Below are 21,253 nucleotides of genomic sequence, written 5' to 3'. Positions count from 1 at the left end.
CAATATAATTTAAAAAGTAATATTACTGATATATTTGCTATAAATCACATAACAGTATTTATTAAAAGAAATGAAATATTAATGTATATTCTCAGTAGTTTTAATTTGCTAAACCAGGTAGTTTTTTAAGTAGTAATTGTCTCTTATGTGAACTGAGGAAAAATATAATTTCCAGCTTTATTTTTTCAATTGGTAATTTTTTTTCCCACTAAATGTTAAGTATCAATGTAATCATTTTTATAATAATAGATTAGTACACAATTGTATGTCAGCACATTATTTATTACCTTAAACTGTCTGGAATTTATTATTAAAGAGTTGCGCTTGCGTAAAATTTACTATCGTGGAAATTCAGCTTTTTTGCGTTTTGGCTAATCTCATCCCTGCTCTTAATATATCGCTTATAATATGTACAGGGAAAACACAGGGAATTTTTTTTTTTCAGATTTGAGTGGCAACCCTGCCTGAGGTTATCATGTCATGGTTGTTCCAACTAAGTGAGTCTGAATTTTGTTATGTAAATTAAATTTATATTTACATAGATATTTTTCCTAAAACTTTTTAAATGATTTATTAATTCTCTTAACTATATATTAAAAGTGTAAATGATGTATTTCCCTTTTCAATTGTTTTTTTTTTTTTTTTTTTGCAATATGAACAGCACTAAAATATATTTATGTTTAATACAGGGAATTAATTATGTTAATACAGAAGAATATTTTTGTTTAATACAGGGTCCGTAGTGTTTTTGAGAAGTGCTTAAAGGTGTTTTTTTCATTGGGTGTTTTTAAAAAGTGCTTAATTTTCCCTTTTTGAAAATGAGATATGTTGATTTTTGCTACGAATTATGTAAAAAGACACAGTTCACATTGTTCTATTCAACGTTTTTGCAATTAATTCAACCCCAGTCTATTTCGGCATATTGTCAGTCTGTAGCGTATGAAAACGTCATTCGTTTTGCATGAGTCAAAATTTCATAATTTTTGACTTAGCTGTCAAAATTGTCAAAAACTTTTCGACCCTGCCTAACTGATATTTTTTTAAAGTGCTTGAAAACTCCTTAAAAGGTGCTTATTTTTTGTTGAATAATTTGGCTACGCACTCTGTTATATATATTTTTTTAATTAATTGAAAAGATGCATTGAAATGTTATGTTCTCCTTTCATTTAATTGCTTAATTCCCTGCCTTTTTCCTTTTTTTTTATTTTAGAATTTTGCGAAAGATCTGTCTATAGTATTATCAAGCTTAGATTGGAGAGTGTTAATCATAGATATGAAAGAATTGAAGGAGCCAGAAGAGTATTTGATATCTCAGGTATTTAAATTTATCATTTCTTCACACATTTTTTGCATTATTTTTTGAAATACTTTCTTTTCTTTTATTACACTTAATAATAGTACATATATATAAATCATCAGTGATTCCACTGGTCTTTGGAAACTACAGGTCCTTAAATCTCAGAACTTTATTTCTGGGTCTCTATTTACTAAAAGTGGGTCCCTATACGATTGTCACATTATCTAAAAATTCTGCAATTCACAAGGTAACCATTTTAAAAAAATTTAAAACCATTTTATGTTATTTATGATCATATCCTCGAAAATAATTGCATAATATTTAATTTCTTAATTTTAAAAAAGTGTAATCAGGATAAGTATTGTAAAGTAATATAAATTTGGATTAATTTTAAATATATGTGGGTTTTAATTGTAAATAGTAAGTGTCATGTTAATTAAGTATTCGTCATAAAGAGTTGAACAAGAATCTTATTTTTTTATAGATATTACCTTCAAAATTAACTTTTTCTTTTCTTTTTTAAAATTTATGATACACTAAAATGTTTCACAAAAATGGATATTAAGTTAAAAATCCTGGATTAACCCCTGCTATATAAAATATGAATTATCTATCTCTTCATCCATATGCATATTCATAAATATTCTATATATTGATAGACAAAACAAAGAATTTCAAAACAAGAAGCTTTTAATTAGGACTAATAAAGCATGTACATCAAGTAAAAGCAAAGATATAATTTGATTATCAGAATAATTCTCTCACCTTCAGCTATTAATAAAAAAGGATAAAAAGTTTTAACTTATTTTCCACTTCCTCTTTATAATATTTGCTTATTTGATGTGTTACAGCACATAATCAGAATCACTGTGCTGGGATGCTTTTTTTTTTGTGTAGCAGATTACAAGAATTAAAAAGTACCATGTTAATAGTTAATAACGAACATTAGCTTGAAGCTAATCATAAAAATTAAAGGATGTTTTTAGATTTTATTTGAAAATAATATAACTTAATAGCTTGTAGTTAGTTTTCTTTTTTTGGTTGCAAATAATAAAAAATAAAAAAAAAACAATAAAAAAATTCATTTTTCAATGTAAATAAATTTTATTTACTTGAATATGGTTACAAGAAAAGAGAGTTACAAATTATTAGTTTGTAGATGTAGTTTCAAAAATGCAAAGTAAATTATAAAAATAACTTTATTGAAGAATAAATAATAAAAAAATTTGCATATTAACTAAAGAAATTTTTATTGTTATTTAAAAAACAGAATTTGTTACTTAAACCTAAATTAGTTAATGTTAGTGTGATTTTTTATTTTTGTTTCAGGCATCCAAAAAAAATATTTGTGTTTTTCTAGCATCAACTTTCGTTGAAGGCCAGCCACCTGATGGATGTAATTGGTTTTGCCAATGGCTTAAGGATGCTGCTTATGATTTTAGAGTTTCTCATTCCATGCTGAAAGGATTGAAATATGCCGTTTTTGGCTTAGGAAACTCATTATACGAAGGAAACTTCAATAAGGTATAATTAGTTTGAACTGCATTTTGTTATTTTAAGTTTTTTCATGCATAACACTAAAAAATTGAAGTTCGAAAAACTTTGCAAGTCTCGTATAGACAGAAAAAACTACCTTAATTTAAATTAATACAATAAATTCTTTTTTTTTTTTTTCATTGTTGATTTCATGTTACAATTGATAATCTTAATGCAATAATAGGACATTTAATACAATAAATAGGACATTTAAAAAAAATGAAATAAATAAATAAAGTTTAGAACCTGTAGAAACATTACAGTCATTAAGAAATCTTTTTGTTTTGAAAACTACCTTTTATGCAAGTGTAACTGCTTGAATGAATAAGCTATATTTAAAGCTACAAAATTTAATAGTTATAAACAATTTCATAATCAAGTTTTCATTAGGCAAGGTATGGTAAACCTGTACCATTTGTGCCAGGATTATTTCTCAAACAATTTGTCAAGAACATGAAAAAAATATTTAAAATACATTTTTGTGATTTTGAAAGATCTGCTTTCAGAATGAGTTTCCATTGATTTAATTTATCTGTTAGAAATAATTATCTATGTTGATTATTTTATCTTCTAAATATGTTTGTGAATTTTATTTTATTTTTTAAAGATAACACTCACTAACAATCTGTTTGCGTTAAGACAAGAATTTATCTATCTTTTATTTAATTTTTGATAAAAGAATTACTTTAAAATTATTGAAATCTGTGAAGTTTCTCAGAAAGCCGGCCTGGTGGCCGAGCGGTTAGCGTGCCTGACTGCGAAGCCATAGGCTGCGGGTTCGAATCCCGCTCTGGGCATGGATGTTTCTCTCTCTCTTTGTGCTGTCCTCTGTTGTTTGTGTGTATGATGTGTGAATGTGGCCCACCCTATAAACGGGTTTGTGGCAGTGTGGCGTGGGCAATGTTGCTCGCCTCCGTGACTTTGGTTCACAGGTGCCCACTGGGTAACGCGAAATGAGCAACAATTCTGGCATAGTATAGGCAAAGATTCAAATTCAGTGCCTGCCATTAGAAAAAAAAAAAAAAAAGTTTCTCAGAAAATTTAAATTTCTGTGGTTTTGTGCTTTATTTAATTTTAGGTAGCTACAGAAATAAATGGGGAACTGCAGAAGCTTGGAGCTTCTCCTATTCTTCCTTTGGTAAAAGCAGATGAAAATGATGTAAATTGTGGTATGTATACATTGATTACTAACTATACTGTAAATTGATCAGTTATTGGCATTCTTCTGCGACAGTCATTAATGAAGTAATAAAAACTGTACTGATTTAGTTATTTTGTGGATTTCTCAAAATCTCTACGTGTTGTGCCGAGCATGTTAGAAAGTATTGTGAATTATTAATAGAATAAAAAATTCTTATATTATCAACAAAGTCCAAATAAATAGCTGATTATTAACAGAGAAATAATACATATGTATAAAGCATTATCTAGTGTATGCCTTTCAACATGTTTTAAAATGTCACTCTAGCAATTTGCTTTCGCAAGGCAATTTCAACTTTTACAAAATAATTTTTTTTATGCCCAAGTTTTTTTTTTTTTTTTTTTTTTTTTTTTTTTTTTTTAAATAAGCACAGGCAGGTTTAAAAGAAAAAGCTAACTTTGTTTTATGAAATTTTATTTATATGATTTAATTCAATTATATATTTTATTTAATATAATCAATTTTGAGGCTATCAATTCATATAATTTAACATCTTAGCCAATGCTTGTAAAAATATCATACTAGGTGGCTAAAAATGTTTAAATTTTGATTCACCTTTCCACGATCACCATTTATGAGTTTAAATGTCTATTGGTATAGTTGTAAAAAGTTTGTTGCCGTTCATATGTTGTGTATGCCTTTTGTTTTCCTTTTTTGTGTACAAAAAAGGAAAAGAAAATTATTTTTGATGTCAGGTTAAAACTGTCATAATTTTTCTAGATTTTTCAGCTACAATATAATGTTTTGGTGCAGCGTCAAAAGGTAATTTAGGGTATCAAGTCTACTTGCAATAGTGATCGTAATTTTTTATCACTTTTTTTTATAAAGATAGAGAAGAAAAAAATATTTGTGACTATATGTCGGTAGGCAAATTCACCATTTTTTGTGAAAATAATTTTAATTCATTGATATATCATTTCATTGATATTGAAGAAGGTGGGTTTAAAAGTGTTTGATCTCATGTAGAATGACTGATATATAGCTTTTTGCAATTGCCTGCTTAATGAAAAAATAAATAGTTTCTTAAAGTAAAAAGTGACTTATCTCATAATAAATGTGATTTGCAATTGATGAACTTCATTTTTTAATCCATCTATTTTGTAACTTAGGTTTAGATAAGAATTTCTCCATGTGGAAAAGTAATTTGCTACGATTATTTGAAACACAGAATGTTAACATAGAAACACCTATCAAAGTGAGTTTACTTTCAAAGTTTTTTATATTTTTTATTTGTGTTGAGTTTTTCTTACTAAAAATGGTGTTACTTTATTTAAAGAATGATTCTGAAAGTGGTAGTGAAGATGAGGAAGTTATAATGGATGTGGAAGAACTTGGTACAGCATTTAAAAATGCAAACTCTAAGGTAATTTTTCACTCAGATAAAATTTATCCTTAATTATTATTTATTTGTTGACATAAAAAAAGCACTCTTTTTAAAATAAAAGTTTTTTTTTTTTAAATTCAATTTGAAGGGGCTAATAATTTTTATAAAGAATTGTGTGGGGGAGCTATAGATGACAGGATTTGACATGGAATTCAGAATGTAAGTCAAGTTTAGGGATGATATTAATTAATGTAAATTTTTCTAAAAATATTGCATCAAAGTTTTAAAAAAGGCAAGGATCAAAATCCTATATTTATTAACACTATGTGTCTTGTATTACTGAAATAGTCCTATAAATAGTGCTTATTCATACACAGTGATGCCATTGTGAAAAACTTAAATTTTACATCCCATAATGCATTAAGATTCTATAAAAACTATGCTGCCTGCCATAGAACAGCTTGGAACTATGATCCCTCAAGTAATAGTTGGAGATTCTGTTAATGAAGTTATAGATAAGGGAAATATCTATTTCTGAATTGGTTGGGTTATGAGTAAAACCTGAAAGGAGTTTTGTTAGAATAACACAAAAATATTCCAGTGAACCAGCGAGATAGGTAACGTTTAGTAGTAAACCCTTCTCACCATGTAGTCTTTATCCCTGTGTAATTATTCTAGGTCTGGGAATAAAAAAATAGCTTTTTGTGTTGTGTTTGAATCATCTGCATTTAAATTAATTCTTATGGATTGTTAAATTAATACTTATTAATTGTTGTTCTTATTTAAATATTATTCTCTCTTAAAATTAACTTTGTAATATATGATGAATAACACAATAGTTTCCCATTTTGGAAAATTTGCATAGCTGCTATCCTAATTATCTATAAATTGGTGTTAAAAAAATAATTAAAGTAGAAAAGACTTTCTTTGAACTATTTTGAGAGCAGGATTTAAAAGAAAACTAAGGTGAATTTTATTGGTTCAACAACATTTCGTAAATATTTACAACATTTTGTAAAATAAAAAAATTTTTAAAGAAAGAGAACAATTTTAGTTTAAATAGAACTTTCAAAGCAAAATATAATTTCAATAATTAATTAAAATAATAACTTTAATATTATAGACTTACCATCTTTTCCTGCAGTTATTAACAATTACAAAATTTCTATGATGAGAGATAAAATACATATTGGGATCCATGAAATATGCTCCTATTGTTATTGGTATTCATGAAATATTTTTTTTTAACCTTTTAAGACTATAAGTTATAGTTAAATTTTAATTAATAAAGTCAGTAAATAAAATTTAGCCTTTGCGGGCCAACTTACTACAGAACGACAATTTGTTATTAATAACCATGGTTATTTGATTTGCTCTGAAAGCTGTGTAGAGAAAGAACTAATTTAACTTAGAAAATGGCAGATATCAAAATATCTGATAACATTTTTAAAAAAAGGCCCATGAACAATCTGTATTGAGTTAGTTTTTTATTTTTCGTTTCACTTAGGTTTTAGAAAGTGGTATTATATATATTTAGAATCAAATAAGAATAAGTCGAATTTTTTTAAAACTAAAATAACCAAAACAGGTTGTTTTTTTTTATCAATGGGGGTTGGGAAGGATCAAAAACCCTGTTTGAGAGCATAAATGTCGAATAGATTTTATGTATGTGTGGATTATTTGTTTATCATAGTAAGTAAAACCATTTATTTTAAAACTATAAAAACCAATTTTTATGTTAAAACATATGTGTTACCATTCAGAAACATTTAATGCCCAAGCATGTAAGTTGGCACCTACAAGTTGGTGTAAAAATTTCTCCTAAATAAATAACTTATTAAATTACAATGCTAAGTTATTCTGTTCCCTCCCCCTTAAAGTTGGTATATTTTTCTTTATGAATAAAATACTTCAAAACGTTCCTTATTTTTTCCATAATTTTTGTATTTCTATCAAACATCCTTAATGTTTATAAACAGGGTATCCGCACACCTGGAAAGTCGTGAATTTCAGTATTGAACAAAATTTGTCATGAAATGTCATGATTTTAACTATTTTTTTAAAAAAATCATGGAAGGTCATGGATTTAGGTTGGTGGTGCTCGGAATATCTGAATTTGTAACAAAATCCCCACTCACAGTCATATTTTATTGAAACATAAAATGTTTTATCATGTTCTTTAAAAATTATGGTGTTCTTTCAAAAAATGAAAGAAAAAACATTTCTAGAATGAAGTAAGTATCTTTTAAACTTCTGTGATTTCAGAATTATTATTATTTATTTTTATTTTATCTATTTAAAATTCTAGCTGAAGCAAGCCAGTCATTGGCCAATTTTTTTTATTCTGAAATGAGGACAGAAAAATCAGGAGTATATCTTTCCTTTCTGATGAACAAGAAAAGTATCTTTAGAATATAATTCTGCAGAAAAAAATTATTTGCTCAGCTATTATTTTTTCATCTATTTTATAGCTTCAACTCTTTCTTTACTCTGTTTTCTAAGTTTAAAATCAATAAATATGAAGATGCTGAGTATAACAGTTTTGGTTATACCTATCCTTTCAATGAATGTTATTATAATCCTTTTTAAATTTATTATTCTGTTTTTGTCGGAGAAAATAGTAACTTCGTTAAGTCATGAAAAGTTCTTGGAATTAGTCATGAATTTGAAAATCTAAAATGTAGCAAATACCTTGTGCAAAGTGCTAAAAAAATTTTTAGGAAAGGGTAATTTTATAAAAATTATTTATTTTTTCAGACTTCTGAAGTGGAGGAAGAGAAAGAAATGATCACGCCTCTTCTCCGCAAATCCCTGACTAAACAAGGTTACAAGCTTCTAGGTAGCCACTCGGGTGTGAAAATGTGTCGATGGACAAAATCAATGTTGAGAGGGAGAGGGGGTTGTTACAAGCACACTTTTTACGGAATTGAGAGCCACAGGTGTATGGAAGCCACTCCAAGTCTTGCTTGTGCAAATAAATGTGTCTTTTGCTGGAGGTTTGTTTAATTAAATAATGTAAATTTATTCCTGTGATTTACCTATTTTTTATTATCTGCGTTAGAGTCTTATTATTAAATAGATATTAGGTGTTTTATTAAAAGATTAAACATAGATAATCTCATAATATATGACTTACTCTGTAATATTAAAATTACTTTGATGATGACTGCATTGTTAGATCTTACAGTAAGGGGTATATGTATTCAGGGTTGCCAAAAATCCGGGTTTTTTCTAGAAAAATCCAACCCGGGTGGGTTTTTCATGTTTTAATGGGCGTTTTTCAAAAGAGAGGGCAAGTATAAGTACCTTATTTTAAAAAGGCTTATTTTAATATTAATAAATAAGTTTAATTTTAAAAATTGACTTAGCATATAGGTAATTAATACAAATAAATTGGTGCAAAAGTCTGAAAAAAGTTTCCTCTGACACCACAATACAAAATGTTATATGTACTCACATACATCACACATTTGAAACTTATTTTAACACATGATTACTTTTTATTTATATTTTAATCTTAAAAAAATATTTGATTAAAATTTTTTATTCGCATAGAAAGCGAATCCAAGGCAATGATGGCCATACAGTCAAATCTAGCTAGCAAGGTGACTCTCCAGTCTCCAACACAGTTTTTTCACCATAGGTAAATTTTTTTTAGGCTAGACTACATATATATTTCAATAGAATAGCTTTTTAATATAACAGAGGATTAAAAAGAATTTTTCAGAGTGGGTTTCACCCAGTAAAACCCACCCGGGTTTTACTGGGTAGGTGGGTTTTTTGCAACCCTGTATGCATTACTAAATTTTTTTTTAAAAATTTAGCAAAATGCAATACTTAATTAAGTGAGTTATGTATTTAATTTAGTTAAATAATATAAATTAAATATTTACAGTAAGGCCTCAATTATTTGTATTAAATGAGCACTGACCTAATACAGAAAGTGCTTCGGTGTCACAGTTGATTAATGCATTGCTCACCTCACTAATTGAGTAGCTGAGGAAACAGTATAAGAAGTTTTGAGAGGGGGCGGTACCCATATGTCAGGTTTCCAAATTGCGTCGTCATTGGAAAAGATAAAGCTCTGAAAAACGGATGTTAACGTTAGGTGTTGTGGCCCAATACAAATAATCAGTTATGTAAGTAATTTTTCAGAAAAAAATATTGAATTCAGCAGTTTGTAAAGTTTACTTACATTTAGGTGATGTTCCTTTCTGCTTTTAGCTCAACTTTTTTTGCTGGTGTATGTATTTTTGTTGCTTTCCATGATTATTTGTATTTAAATATGCATATTTTCTGATTATTTTTGGAGGTGATGATTTATGATGTGTGTGAAGGGTAACCAAGTACTTCGATCAATGCTGCCTAAGGACACAAATTATAAATATGAATTTTAAATCATCTTTAGAAAACATAAAAGCAATGAGCTGCTTACTAAGCACATTTTCCCATTAAAACAGTTTGACAGTTTAATGACCTAGTGTGAGTTGCTTACTTCTTGCAGCATTTTAAACCAAGATTGTTGTGCTTTTTCAGAATGTTGCTTGTTACTTCCTTTCATTAAGCTCTTCAGTGTTTGTCACATGTTAATGAATCACTTCTATGAATTTATCATGAATATTTTTGTCACTCTGCAGGCATCACACTAATCCTGTTGGAACTGAATGGAAATGGAAGATGGATGATGCTCAAAGTATTGTGGATCAAGCTCTTAAAAATCATTACAGTATGATTAAAGAATTCAAAGGTTTATATGGTTGTTTCTTGTTATGGCTTTTGAAAAGAACATTTAATATGGATGTGACTGTTAGATGGGAATGAGCCATTTTTATTAACTTTCTGTGATCAAAGTACAAACGAAATTTCAGTCAATATATATACTAGCTTTTAAGTGAAACATCTGTAGAGAAAGGATAATAGTAGAATCAAAAGGATTTTATCATATAAAATGAATTAGTTTGCATGGTATAAAAGTAAAAATTAAACTACATTTATTGTGCTTAGCTTTTTCTTCCTCGTGATAAAAGCTTAATACAGTTTAAAGATGCCTCGACAAGTCATCTCAGTTAGTTTTTGTTGACTTAAGCTTTTCCATCTATTGATACCCATGTTTTTAAGATCTTTTTATTTGTTACAAATTACATTGTCCATAATTTGAATTAAACAAAGAAAATATTTTTGTAAGTATTTTATTAATTCTTAAAGTTAGGTTTTATATAGATAGATATAAATAGTAAAATATTGTTTTATAATATTTTCATAGATTAGCAAAGTAGTTTCTTTATGAAAATATGATCACCCAAGCAACTTTTTATGCATTTTTACTCAATGCAAAATAGCTAAGTTTAGAAAATTTATTAATTAAAATTATGTTTATATAAGTACTTTTGTTACCAAACATAATGACACTCACCACTTTCTGTCCATTGTTGTTTAGTGTAAAAAAACTAAGATTAAAAGAATTTACCAATTAAATAATATTTTTATGAGTAGTTACTTTAAGAAACATATAATCCAACAAACCACTTTTTGTCCATTGTTACTTGGTGCAGTATCTTATGTAAATTAAGAACATAATGTTTAGTTTTGACTTTCTTTTTTTCTTTGCAGGTGTACCTGGTGTCCAACCTGACAAATTTGCTGAAGGACTCCAAGCAAAACATTGTGCTTTATCATTAGTTGGAGAACCTATAATGTATCCAGAAATCAATAAACTTATTGATCTTCTGCATGAAAAGACAATTTCGACATTTCTAGTCACCAACGCTCAATTCCCAGAGGCCATAAAGAATCTAGAGCCTGTCACCCAATTGTATGTCTCTGTTGATGCTAGCAATGAACAAAGTCTAAAGAAAATAGACCGCCCATTATTTAAAGACTTTTGGCAACGTTTCATTGATAGTTTAAAAGAATTATCAAGCAAAGTATATAAATTCTTTCTCAAACTAATTAACCAGAAATCCAATCTTCATTATTTTAGCTTATCTGTTTAAAATGAGGAATTATTTATTTATTTGCGATATCATGGAAATTAATTTTTTTTTCTTAATAAATTTTTTGATTTCTTTTTTTCATATATAGACTAAGTCTAAGAGTAAAAAGAAAATTTTTTATTTGTAAAGCAAAGCCTTGTTCTGAATTTTTAAAATAAATAAATTAGGTAACTTAATATGAAACGATAGACAAATTCTAGTTAAATCTATAAACATTTCACATATATATATAATAAAATCTGCATCCAAAGAAACTGATGTATATCAGTGATTTTTTAAACAGTTGGTTAAAACCCTTTCAATTTCTTCGAGGCTCTATTCTTGTATTCTATTGTGCCACCTAGCTAATGTAGTGGATTTAGTCTTTCCCTACCACTACTTGGGACATAGTCCCACTCCTTATGCTAATGGATATTCAGAAATGTTTCCAATATTATCCACACAAAAAAAATTACTGTTAATTTTGGTGGAGTGAAATGTAGAATAGAGGAATGTATTTCAAAACAAAAACTACATTTATTTGTTACTGCCATTTTTTACGCAAATTATATTTAACAGATATATCATACATAGTTAACACACTAGTATTATAGCTTTAATATTAAATTAAAAATATTATTTCGTCAAAAGTTAAAAAAAAAAACACTTTACTTACTAACGAATGCTCTTGTTTCCTGATTATTTTGGAACTTTATTAACTGTTCTCAAGAACTACAAATGAGAAAGTTCTACGAGAAAAGCTCTAAGCAAAGATAAAAAAACTTATAAAAACTGCCTTTGTCATGATTGATAACAAATATATCGTCCCAGTTTAAAAGAATTAAAGCGCTGGAAAGATAGCCTAGAAAAAAGCAACTAAAAATAAATTTTTTTTAAAAAACCCAGAAATGAAATGATGATGCAAAATAATATACAAGGTTTAGTTAGAAGTTTTTGAAAAAGCACTTTTCATGTTTCATGCTCTTGTGTGAGGTTTAAAAAATATTTTTTAACGAGTAAATTTAAAAAAAAAAAAAAAATCTGAAATTATCTGAAAAAATGATGAAATAGTAATTTTTGTGAATATTTTAAACTTGCAGAAGATTAACATCCTCACAGAGTATTGCTAATTTATCCATAACTTATGATACATAGTATTACAGGAGATATTTGCCAATAATCCAGTGTAGCTCTAGTGCAACAAAACAAAAACTATTTCATTATATTACTTATTTTTGTAGAAAAAATAGAGGTATTACTAATTTGTTATTAAAAAAAATATCGTCTTTCTATAGATAACATATTTTAATTATTTTATTAAATGTTTCTAGGGTCAACGAACTGTTTACAGATTAACATTAGTTAAGGCATGGAACACTGATGAAATGGAAGGTTATGCAAACTTAGTAGAAATAGGGCGACCAGATTTTATTGAGATAAAGGTATAAAAAAGAAATTGTTTAATTTCTTATACACTATTTATGATTATTCAAATCATATTAACATTAACTTTTTGCAGGGAGTCACCTATTGTGGAACATCTAATGCTAGTTCTCTGACAATGGAAAATATCCCATGGCATGAAGAGATATATTCATTTGGTATGAAACTAGCAGATTATTTAGCTGATTATGAATTGGCATCTGAACATGAACACTCTAACTGCATTCTGCTTGCTCATAAAAAAGTAAGTTTAGCAATTTGATTAATATATTTAAATAGGACTAATAATGGAATAAATTATGTTGCGAAACACAAGGGGAAAGATATGTTTAAAAATGAAAAAACTGCATTTGCTTCAAAAAATTTTCGTGCTTTGAGTATTAAAAAGAAGCTCCTACGGTTGCTCTTATTAAAATTGCAGTAAAAGAAGGTCATTGTATTTTATAAAGGAAATGATATATATATATTGTTTTTTCATCAGTTTCGACCAAATAATTAACAAGTCGATTTTAAAAAATAAAGGATAAATTTTTTTCATGTCTTTTCTCTGAAGGGAAATTGTAGAAAAATCTAATGTGATTTACATTAAAACTCAATTAGACTTTCCCTTTTAGTTTGATTTAAAAAAAATTAGAACATTGATTATTATTTTCTCATGTAGATATTATTAAATTTCTGACTTTTCCCCTCCACTTGAATACATTATGTGAAGAAAACATGTCTGCTATTCATCAAAATTCAATTTTAAATTTATTTTCTAATATAATTCAGTGATTTTCTTTTCGCATTTAATTTTTTTAAAATCATGTCTCATATTCTTCAATATTCAATTTATTTTCTAGTAATTTTATTTTCTCTACATTTCATCTACATTCCTGACTTTTCCTGCAAATTAGGCACAATTGAACTTCAAAAAAGAAAATTATGTATATTTTTCAATACTAAAGGAAAACACAAATATTTTTAATTCTAAGTAGAAAAAACTTCTTTGAAAAAAATGCGCTAAAAAGCAGCAGAAATTTCAGAAAAAAGTAGCAATAAAGAAAAAGAAAATGAAGGAAATAAAAATGAAAATATGACCACCGAAGCCATAAAAACAAAACCATTTCTAATTGAGGGAGAAGCAAATGCTTAAATTAACTCCCTCAGTACCCCGATGGTTTTGCATAGGAAGGTTTTGCATAGGTCCAGGGAAAAAAACATGCAATATAAATAACAAATTAAGAAAAGAAACTCAAGCAAAATCATCAGAAAAATAAAAACTCACATATTCACAGATCAGACATCAATTTCTCAAGCAAGCCGAATGAAAAGAAGAAACTAAAACCTAAAGAAAACAACGCCCTCTATTACAATGCGCAAATGAAGAAAAAAATGTCAAGAGAAAGAAATACTTAATAAATTAAAAGAATGCTTAACTGGGGCTGCTCAGTTAAGACTTGAATTGTGCCCTGTTAAAAGAAAAAAAGAAAAAATCCTAGAATTCTTCAATCATTTTTTTAATTAAAAAATTAACATTATAAAAATTAAAAGGAAAATCATTATTACTTAAATTATTTAAAAAACTATTCACAGCTTCCTGAAAACTTTCAACATTATTGCAAATACTTTTGATTCTAACCAATTGTGAAAAAACTAAATTTTTAAATATTTTATTACACAAATTAGTATTAAAGTTGCAGAAAAAAATTACTTTAAATTTAAAAGCTTTTCTTTTATCAAAGACACCAATTTTAATAAAGCTGTTTACAATATCAATTTTAATGTCTTCAAGTCTTTTCTCTGAATAAAAATTGTAGATAAATTAAATCTGATTCTTATTCATTTAACTATGCTTTCTTTTCCTTTTTTGTTTGATTTCAAAATATTTATTTGCATTGAATTTTATTTTCATTTTTATACAGATATTATTATTGTGTTCACTTTTCCCCTCCAATTGAATACATTATGTAAAGAAATGATGTCTGATATCCATCAAAGTTCAATTTTAAACTAAATTTTCTAGTATAATTCAGTAATTTTATTAGTTTTGCTTTTAATTTCTTTCTGGTTTTTCATAGGAATAATCACAATTGAACTTAAAGAAAATTGTTTTTTTTATTTTTCATCTCTTTTTTTTTCTGAATGAAAGTTTAGATTGCGAAGATTTTATTTTTTCATTGACATTTTCTTTTGTTGATATTATTATTGTGATGACTTTCCCCTCCAATTGAATAAATTATGTAAGGAAATCATGTCTGATATTCATCAAAATTCAATCTTAAATTTCTTTTCTATTGTTTGTTCTTCAGTAATTTTTTTTTTTTTTTTTTTTTTTTGTTTTTCATAGGAATAATCACAATTGAACTTCAAATTAGGGAATGATGTATATTTTTCATGTCTTTTCTCTGAATGAAAATTGTAGATAAATTAAATCTGATTCTAATACATTTAACTATGCTTTCTTTTCCGTTTCTGTTTGATTTGAAAATATTTATTAGCTTTGGGTTAACATTTTCAATTGTAAACTGCTGTTTGTAGAAAATGCAACACCATGAAGGAATCATCAGAATCAAATGAAATATTATTTTAATNATACATTATGTAAAGAAATCATGTCTGATATTCATCAAAATTCAATTTTAATTTTCTTATCTATTGTTCTTGGTCTTTTCAGTTATTATTTTTTCTAACTATTTCTTCCTGGCTGTTACCCCAGATAGAAGTAATTTGATTTTTTTTTTTTCGTAAAAAAATTTATGTATATATTTCATGTCTTTTCTCCGAATAAGAATTGTAGATATATTAAATCTGATTTGCATTAATATTCAACCAAACTTTTTTTTTTTAATTTTAAAGATTTTATTCCTTTGTTTATATTATTGTGATGACTTTTCCCCTCCAATTGAGTACATTATGTAAGGAAATCTTGTCTGATATCAATCAAAATTCAATCTTAAATTTCTTTTCTATTCTTCTTGGTCTTATCTGTAATTATTTTTTCTAGCTATTTTTTCCTGGCTGTTACCCCAATTAGAAGTAATTTGATTTTTTTTAAAAGCTTAATGATGTATATATTTCATGTCTGTTCTCTTAATAAGAATTGTAGAAACTTTAAATCTGATTTGCATTAGTATTCAACCATAATTTTCTTCTTTTTTTTTAAACTTCTTTTTTTCGTTTTAATTTCAGAGATTTTATTACTTTATTGACATTTTCTTTTATTGATTATTGTTATTGTGATGACTTTTATCCCTCCAATTGAATAAATTATGTAAGGAAATCATGTCTGATATTCATCAAAATTCAATATTTAATTTATTTTCTGGTATAATTCAGAAATTTTATTTTCGCTACATTTCATTTCTTCCTGAAGCAAATAAGGCACAATTGAACTTCAGAAGAAAAAAAATGATGTATCTTTTTCATGTCTTTTCTCTGAATGAGAATTGTAAATAAATTAAATCTGATTCTCATTCATTTAACTATGCTTCCTTTTTTTTTTTTTTTTTTTTTTTTTTCTGGTCTTTACAGTTATTTTTTTGACTTATTTCTTTCTGGCTGTTATGCCAAATAGGAGTAATTTGATTTCTTAAAACAAAAGAGAAAATTTTCTTGTCTTTTCTCTGAATAAGAATTGTAGATAAATTAAATCTGATTTGCATTAATATTAAACCATACTTTCCTCTTCTTTTTAATTTTAAAGATTTTATTCCTTCACCGACATCTTTTGTTGATATTATTATTCTGATTACTTTTCCCCTCCAATTGAATACATGTAAGGAAATCATGTCTGATATTTCATATAATCTTTTATGCATGTGTGTATGTAAATTTGTTTTGATTATTTTTGATTTGCTATTGTATTTTAAAGCATTATTTTTTTGAGTCATTATTTTAATATTTCATTTTTTATCAAGTTGTTCACAATTTCTTGAATGAATAAATTGCGTAGAATTTTAATTTCTGGAGGAAAAAACTTGCTTTTTCTTTAGAATTATAAATAGCATTGTATGTATATGAGTTATCTCGAAAACACTGCGGTTTTTGCAATAATTTTATTAGCTTATTTTACTTCATAATTCTATAAATTGTTTGAACATTCATATTAAATAATTGAAAAGCATGAATTCTTGATTTAAAAAACTGTGAATAAGAACTGAGTGCTAATATTACATTTGTGTCTAGTTCTTGTATTAATCATAATGCTTTAATATTCATCGTCAAAAATGCAATAAAGGGAAATTTTCGAAAATTAAATCTTGTCCATTTTTTTGTTGAAGTGTGGGATTGTATATGCTAGGGGTGGCCAAGTTCCTTGATAGTCAAGCCATTTTTTAAATTTTTCGCGAGCCGTGATTAAATAGTTATGTAAAAGGTATGCGAAAAAGGTACTAAAAGTTTTGGCCGAAATTAGATTTATTGAAAACATATAAATAAAAGTACAATATATGTGTATTGAATTTAAAAATTGAACACATTTATTTTACTTTCCCGATAATACTTTAAAATTTGGTAAATAATTTGTGACAGTTCTTCTCAGTAATTCTTTAAGATGCTGGTTAGTTAATACTGATCGGTGTTTAGATTTCACAGACTTCTTGCATCTCTATTAATTATAATTTTCCAGATGCTTTTTGGCTCATTTATATTTGAAATGGAAAATTCACCTTGAATTTATGTTAATTTCAAATCGATTCAGAAAAAAATAAAGAGACCATTTAAATTATTTCAAGTCTTGAAATCTATTTTGGAATTCCGTCAATATTCCTACTAGCTTTTTAATATACTCGTTGAGTTTTCCTTGTTTAATATTGGAACAATTTTATTTTAATTCAAGGAAAATTACAAAATGTTTTATTTTTAAAGTCCTTTTGAAAAAATTGTAATTTAGTTTGAAAATTAAATATACACTGTGAGACGTCAGATATTATTTTATCTTTCCCCTGCAATTGTAAATTCAGTGTTTGCCAATAATATCTGTTGTCAGTAATTAAAATTTTTAAAATATAATAGCACAAAAATGAAAAAGGAACTCGGGTACATTTATCGAGAGCCACAAATAATCCTTCAAAGAGCCGCAGGTTAGCCACCCTTTGTATATGCCAAGCTCCTTAATTAATAACTAATAATATAGTTACTGGAGAGTGCAAAAAAAATATATAATTAAAAGAAAAAAAACATGTGTTATCATAAAAGTTCAAAATGATATTTTAAATTCATTTCAATGTAAACGTTTGTGAAAATAATTAAATTGTGAAAATTTATTCTTTCCTTTAAAATTCTCCTAAATGAATTACAATGAAATATTTAAATCTTATTTACCTATACCTTCAATATTTAAATATAATTTTGTACAACATAAAATATTTTCCCTAAGCCAAGTATTTACAAAATAAAAAATTCTCTAATCAAATACTGCTCGTTATGTTGTAACCGGTTTAAATTTTTAGAGCATTCTAGCTGTTCATCATAGCCTGGGACTATTGTCCCCTTCCGTTGGTCACTGGACTTTTTTTTTACGACAAGCCTCTCAATTTTAAAATTAATGTATAATGAATATGTAATTAAATGTTGCCTTTTTTTTTACATAGTTTCTGATTAATGGAAGGTGGAATACATGGATTGACTATGATAAATTTCATGAACTCATAAAAAATTACAATGACTCTGGGAAGACTAAAGCATTTTCGAGCTTAGACTATGTGTATCCGACTCCTGAATGGGCCATTATTGGTGCAAAGGAAAGAGGATTTGATCCTAAAGAAATTCGTTTTCACAGAAAAAGCAAAAAAGATATATCTGGTTGCTGATATTTATTTTTTCACTGAATCATCAACTTCATGAACATCTCATCAATGTAATGTTATGCATTGTAAACTCATTAAAAAACTTTAAGTGATACTTAATAGCCATTTTCTGCTACATTTCGCTATCTTTTTATTCACACCTTGAAGAAGATTTTTGTTTGTACTTTGTAATGATTGGCTACTTCTTGATGCCAAGAAATTTTAATTACTTTCAAAATAAGTTATAATTTTGAGAAATAAAATAAACCATATAATTTGGTACCTGTCTTATTTAATGCTGTTTACATCCATAAGAAAGAAATTTGTAGGCTGTCACCAAATGTATGGGAAAATAATTTAATATTTGAATTTTAAAGAAAATGGGAAACAATTTTTGGAATGCTTTGATTGTGCAAATATTTTACATTTAGCTTTTAATATGGGTTTAATTTTGAAATTATGAACCCTTATTAAGTTTTGAGGATATCTGACACCCAATTTATATATGTATATGCAAACACATACAAATATATATATATATATATATATATAAGAAGGAGAAAAAAAAGAAACTATTATATAAAAAAAGTGACAGTACATAATCTTGTCATCAGCTCAAACCATTATAAGCAAAAATACTGCTTTTTAATGTATAACTATAGCCCAAACAAATATATATATATATATATTCAAAAATATCAATATAATACAATTATTTAAAAATTAAATATAATTAATAAATATTTATATTTAATTTTTAAATGTGATAAAAATAAACGATGACAATGCATTTGAAACTTGAATAATATATTCAAAAAAAGTTTTATAGTAATATGAAAGTGAGATTCAAATTTTCTGAAAATGAAATAGAAATGTATCAACTATTTAAAAGCAGGCTAAAATAAACCAATCGAAAATTTTACTTGACAAATCTAATGACAAAATAGATTTGGTAGCTAAGCAGACTCTAACTTTAATTGTATTTTGTTTCATATTTTTATGCTAAATAAATTACCCAATAATTAAAAAACAAACCTACATATTAAGAGATATCTTTTTTGCATTGAAAACAAAAAACTGAAATATCAAGCAAGTTAACAGTCATAAGGATCACAAATTTCCTGATGAAAATTCTTTTCTCATTTGGATAATAAAAAGCTAAAACAAATTTTTATTTTATTGTACAAAAAAAAAGGAAAAATCAAAAGATCTTTTAAAGAAAGTTACGAGCTTAAGCAAAATATGTCTAAAGTATAATCAACTGAATAGAAAGAACTGAGAATATTTAATTGAAGAAAAATCGACAACATACTTATTTTTCATATTCAAGCTTTTTGAAAAATAAAAATTTGTTTTGATTGAGGCATAAAGTATAAATAATTTCCCTCACATAATATCCTGAAATCCTTTTTGGTGACAACTAAAAAGTTTTAACAAGGTATTTATGCTTATTGTCACCATTTAAAAAGAATTTGATTCTTTGTTTTCATAGTGTTGAATGGAAAATACAAGATATTCATTTGGGATCTGTATTTTTATTTAATTTTCCCATGTTTTTATTTTATCATAAAAGATCCAAATAATATTTTTTGAATTGGATCTATCCTTGGGCATTCATATTGAAATTAAGAACCACCTTTGATTTGCCTATTAGCTTGGTTCGGCCCAAAAACTGGACTTGTGCAAGGTAATACCTGATAATTTAAAATTAATTAAAGGTTTAAACTTAAATCAGTGGTGATCGTGCACTGGAAAAAATACGGATTTCCGGATTTTTTCCTAACTGCGCTCCGGAAATCTTAGGTCCAGAAGTTTTAAGAAATCCTCAATCATATTTATGTATAAAAATTCTTGACTATTTTATTTAAAAATATTAGAACAAGGCCATGGCACAGAATAGATCAAGATGGCAAAAACTTATTGTCTTGACCTGTCATAGGCTGTTGTGCCCAAGAAGAATTAGAATTTATACTTGGCATCTTTCATTTGTAAAAAATTTTTCTGGTAGAATAATAAATATGATGAGAGATAAAAATAAACTTATACATAATCATTCATTTAAATTATGCTGTATATAATTTATTTAGAATTCAATGTTTTGTAAATATCAATGATTTAAATTTATAAAGACATTATGCGTCTTTAATGATTTTACTCAAGAAATTTTCCGGATTTTTGAGTTGGACTCACAATCACCCCTGCTTAAATACAAATTATGAAGCAATATTAATTCCACAGGGTAAATATTCAACAAAATTATAAAATTTTCTCGTGACATGATTGGACTGTAGCTAAATGGAACCAGGTTGTCTTCCGTGATGAATCAAGATAGCTTGAGCAGAACTACAGTATAAACATTAAAATAACTTCTAGTGTGTATAATTTATTAATGATTTTTTTTTTAAAGTAAAACTTTTTTTTCTATTTAAAAAAATATAAAAAAGTCTTAATATGTTATCTATATACAGTAAAAAATTCTTTTTTCATGAAGAAAAATTAAATATTGAGGTAATTTAATTTTTTGAAAGACAACATGCAGAATTTTTTTTTTTTACTTTAAAAACACTAATTATATAGTTGATTAGACTCATTTAGCCTTATGTTGCCCATATAAAATCCTGTTATTGGGACCATATTTCAGAAGGAATTTTTTCCTTCTCTAAAATTTTTCATTAAAAAATATATACAGTCAAACCCCGCTATAGTGAACCT

At 26.6% G+C, this 21,253-nt stretch overlaps 2 protein-coding genes across 3 annotated transcripts in view; both read left to right on the top strand.

Moving 5' to 3' along the window:
- Positions 1-18,816, top strand: part of LOC107439423 (S-adenosyl-L-methionine-dependent tRNA 4-demethylwyosine synthase TYW1) — a 24,769-nt gene extending 5,953 nt beyond the window's left edge. For both annotated transcript variants that reach the window (XM_043045222.2, XM_043045223.2), the window contains exons 4-14: positions 1,211-1,315; positions 2,627-2,821; positions 3,912-4,002; positions 5,144-5,229; positions 5,311-5,397; positions 8,116-8,354; positions 9,996-10,105; positions 10,969-11,282; positions 12,662-12,772; positions 12,850-13,017; positions 18,347-18,816. In XM_043045222.2, coding sequence (XP_042901156.1) covers positions 1,211-1,315; positions 2,627-2,821; positions 3,912-4,002; positions 5,144-5,229; positions 5,311-5,397; positions 8,116-8,354; positions 9,996-10,105; positions 10,969-11,282; positions 12,662-12,772; positions 12,850-13,017; positions 18,347-18,565 — 1,725 coding nt within the window. In that variant the 3' untranslated portion in view covers positions 18,566-18,816. The remainder of the gene's footprint in view (positions 1-1,210; positions 1,316-2,626; positions 2,822-3,911; positions 4,003-5,143; positions 5,230-5,310; positions 5,398-8,115; positions 8,355-9,995; positions 10,106-10,968; positions 11,283-12,661; positions 12,773-12,849; positions 13,018-18,346) is intronic.
- The window catches only part of LOC107439415 (uncharacterized), a 246,436-nt gene that overhangs the window by 71,805 nt on the left and 153,378 nt on the right, over positions 1-21,253 (top strand). The gene's annotated exons all lie outside the window — the stretch shown is intronic.

Source organism: Parasteatoda tepidariorum, chromosome 2 (genome assembly GCF_043381705.1).
Source record: "Parasteatoda tepidariorum isolate YZ-2023 chromosome 2, CAS_Ptep_4.0, whole genome shotgun sequence".
NCBI classification, from domain to species: Eukaryota; Metazoa; Arthropoda; class Arachnida; order Araneae; family Theridiidae; genus Parasteatoda; species Parasteatoda tepidariorum.
The sequence above is the reverse complement of the archived record's forward strand: the minus strand, read 5'-3'. Positions and strand labels throughout refer to the sequence as shown.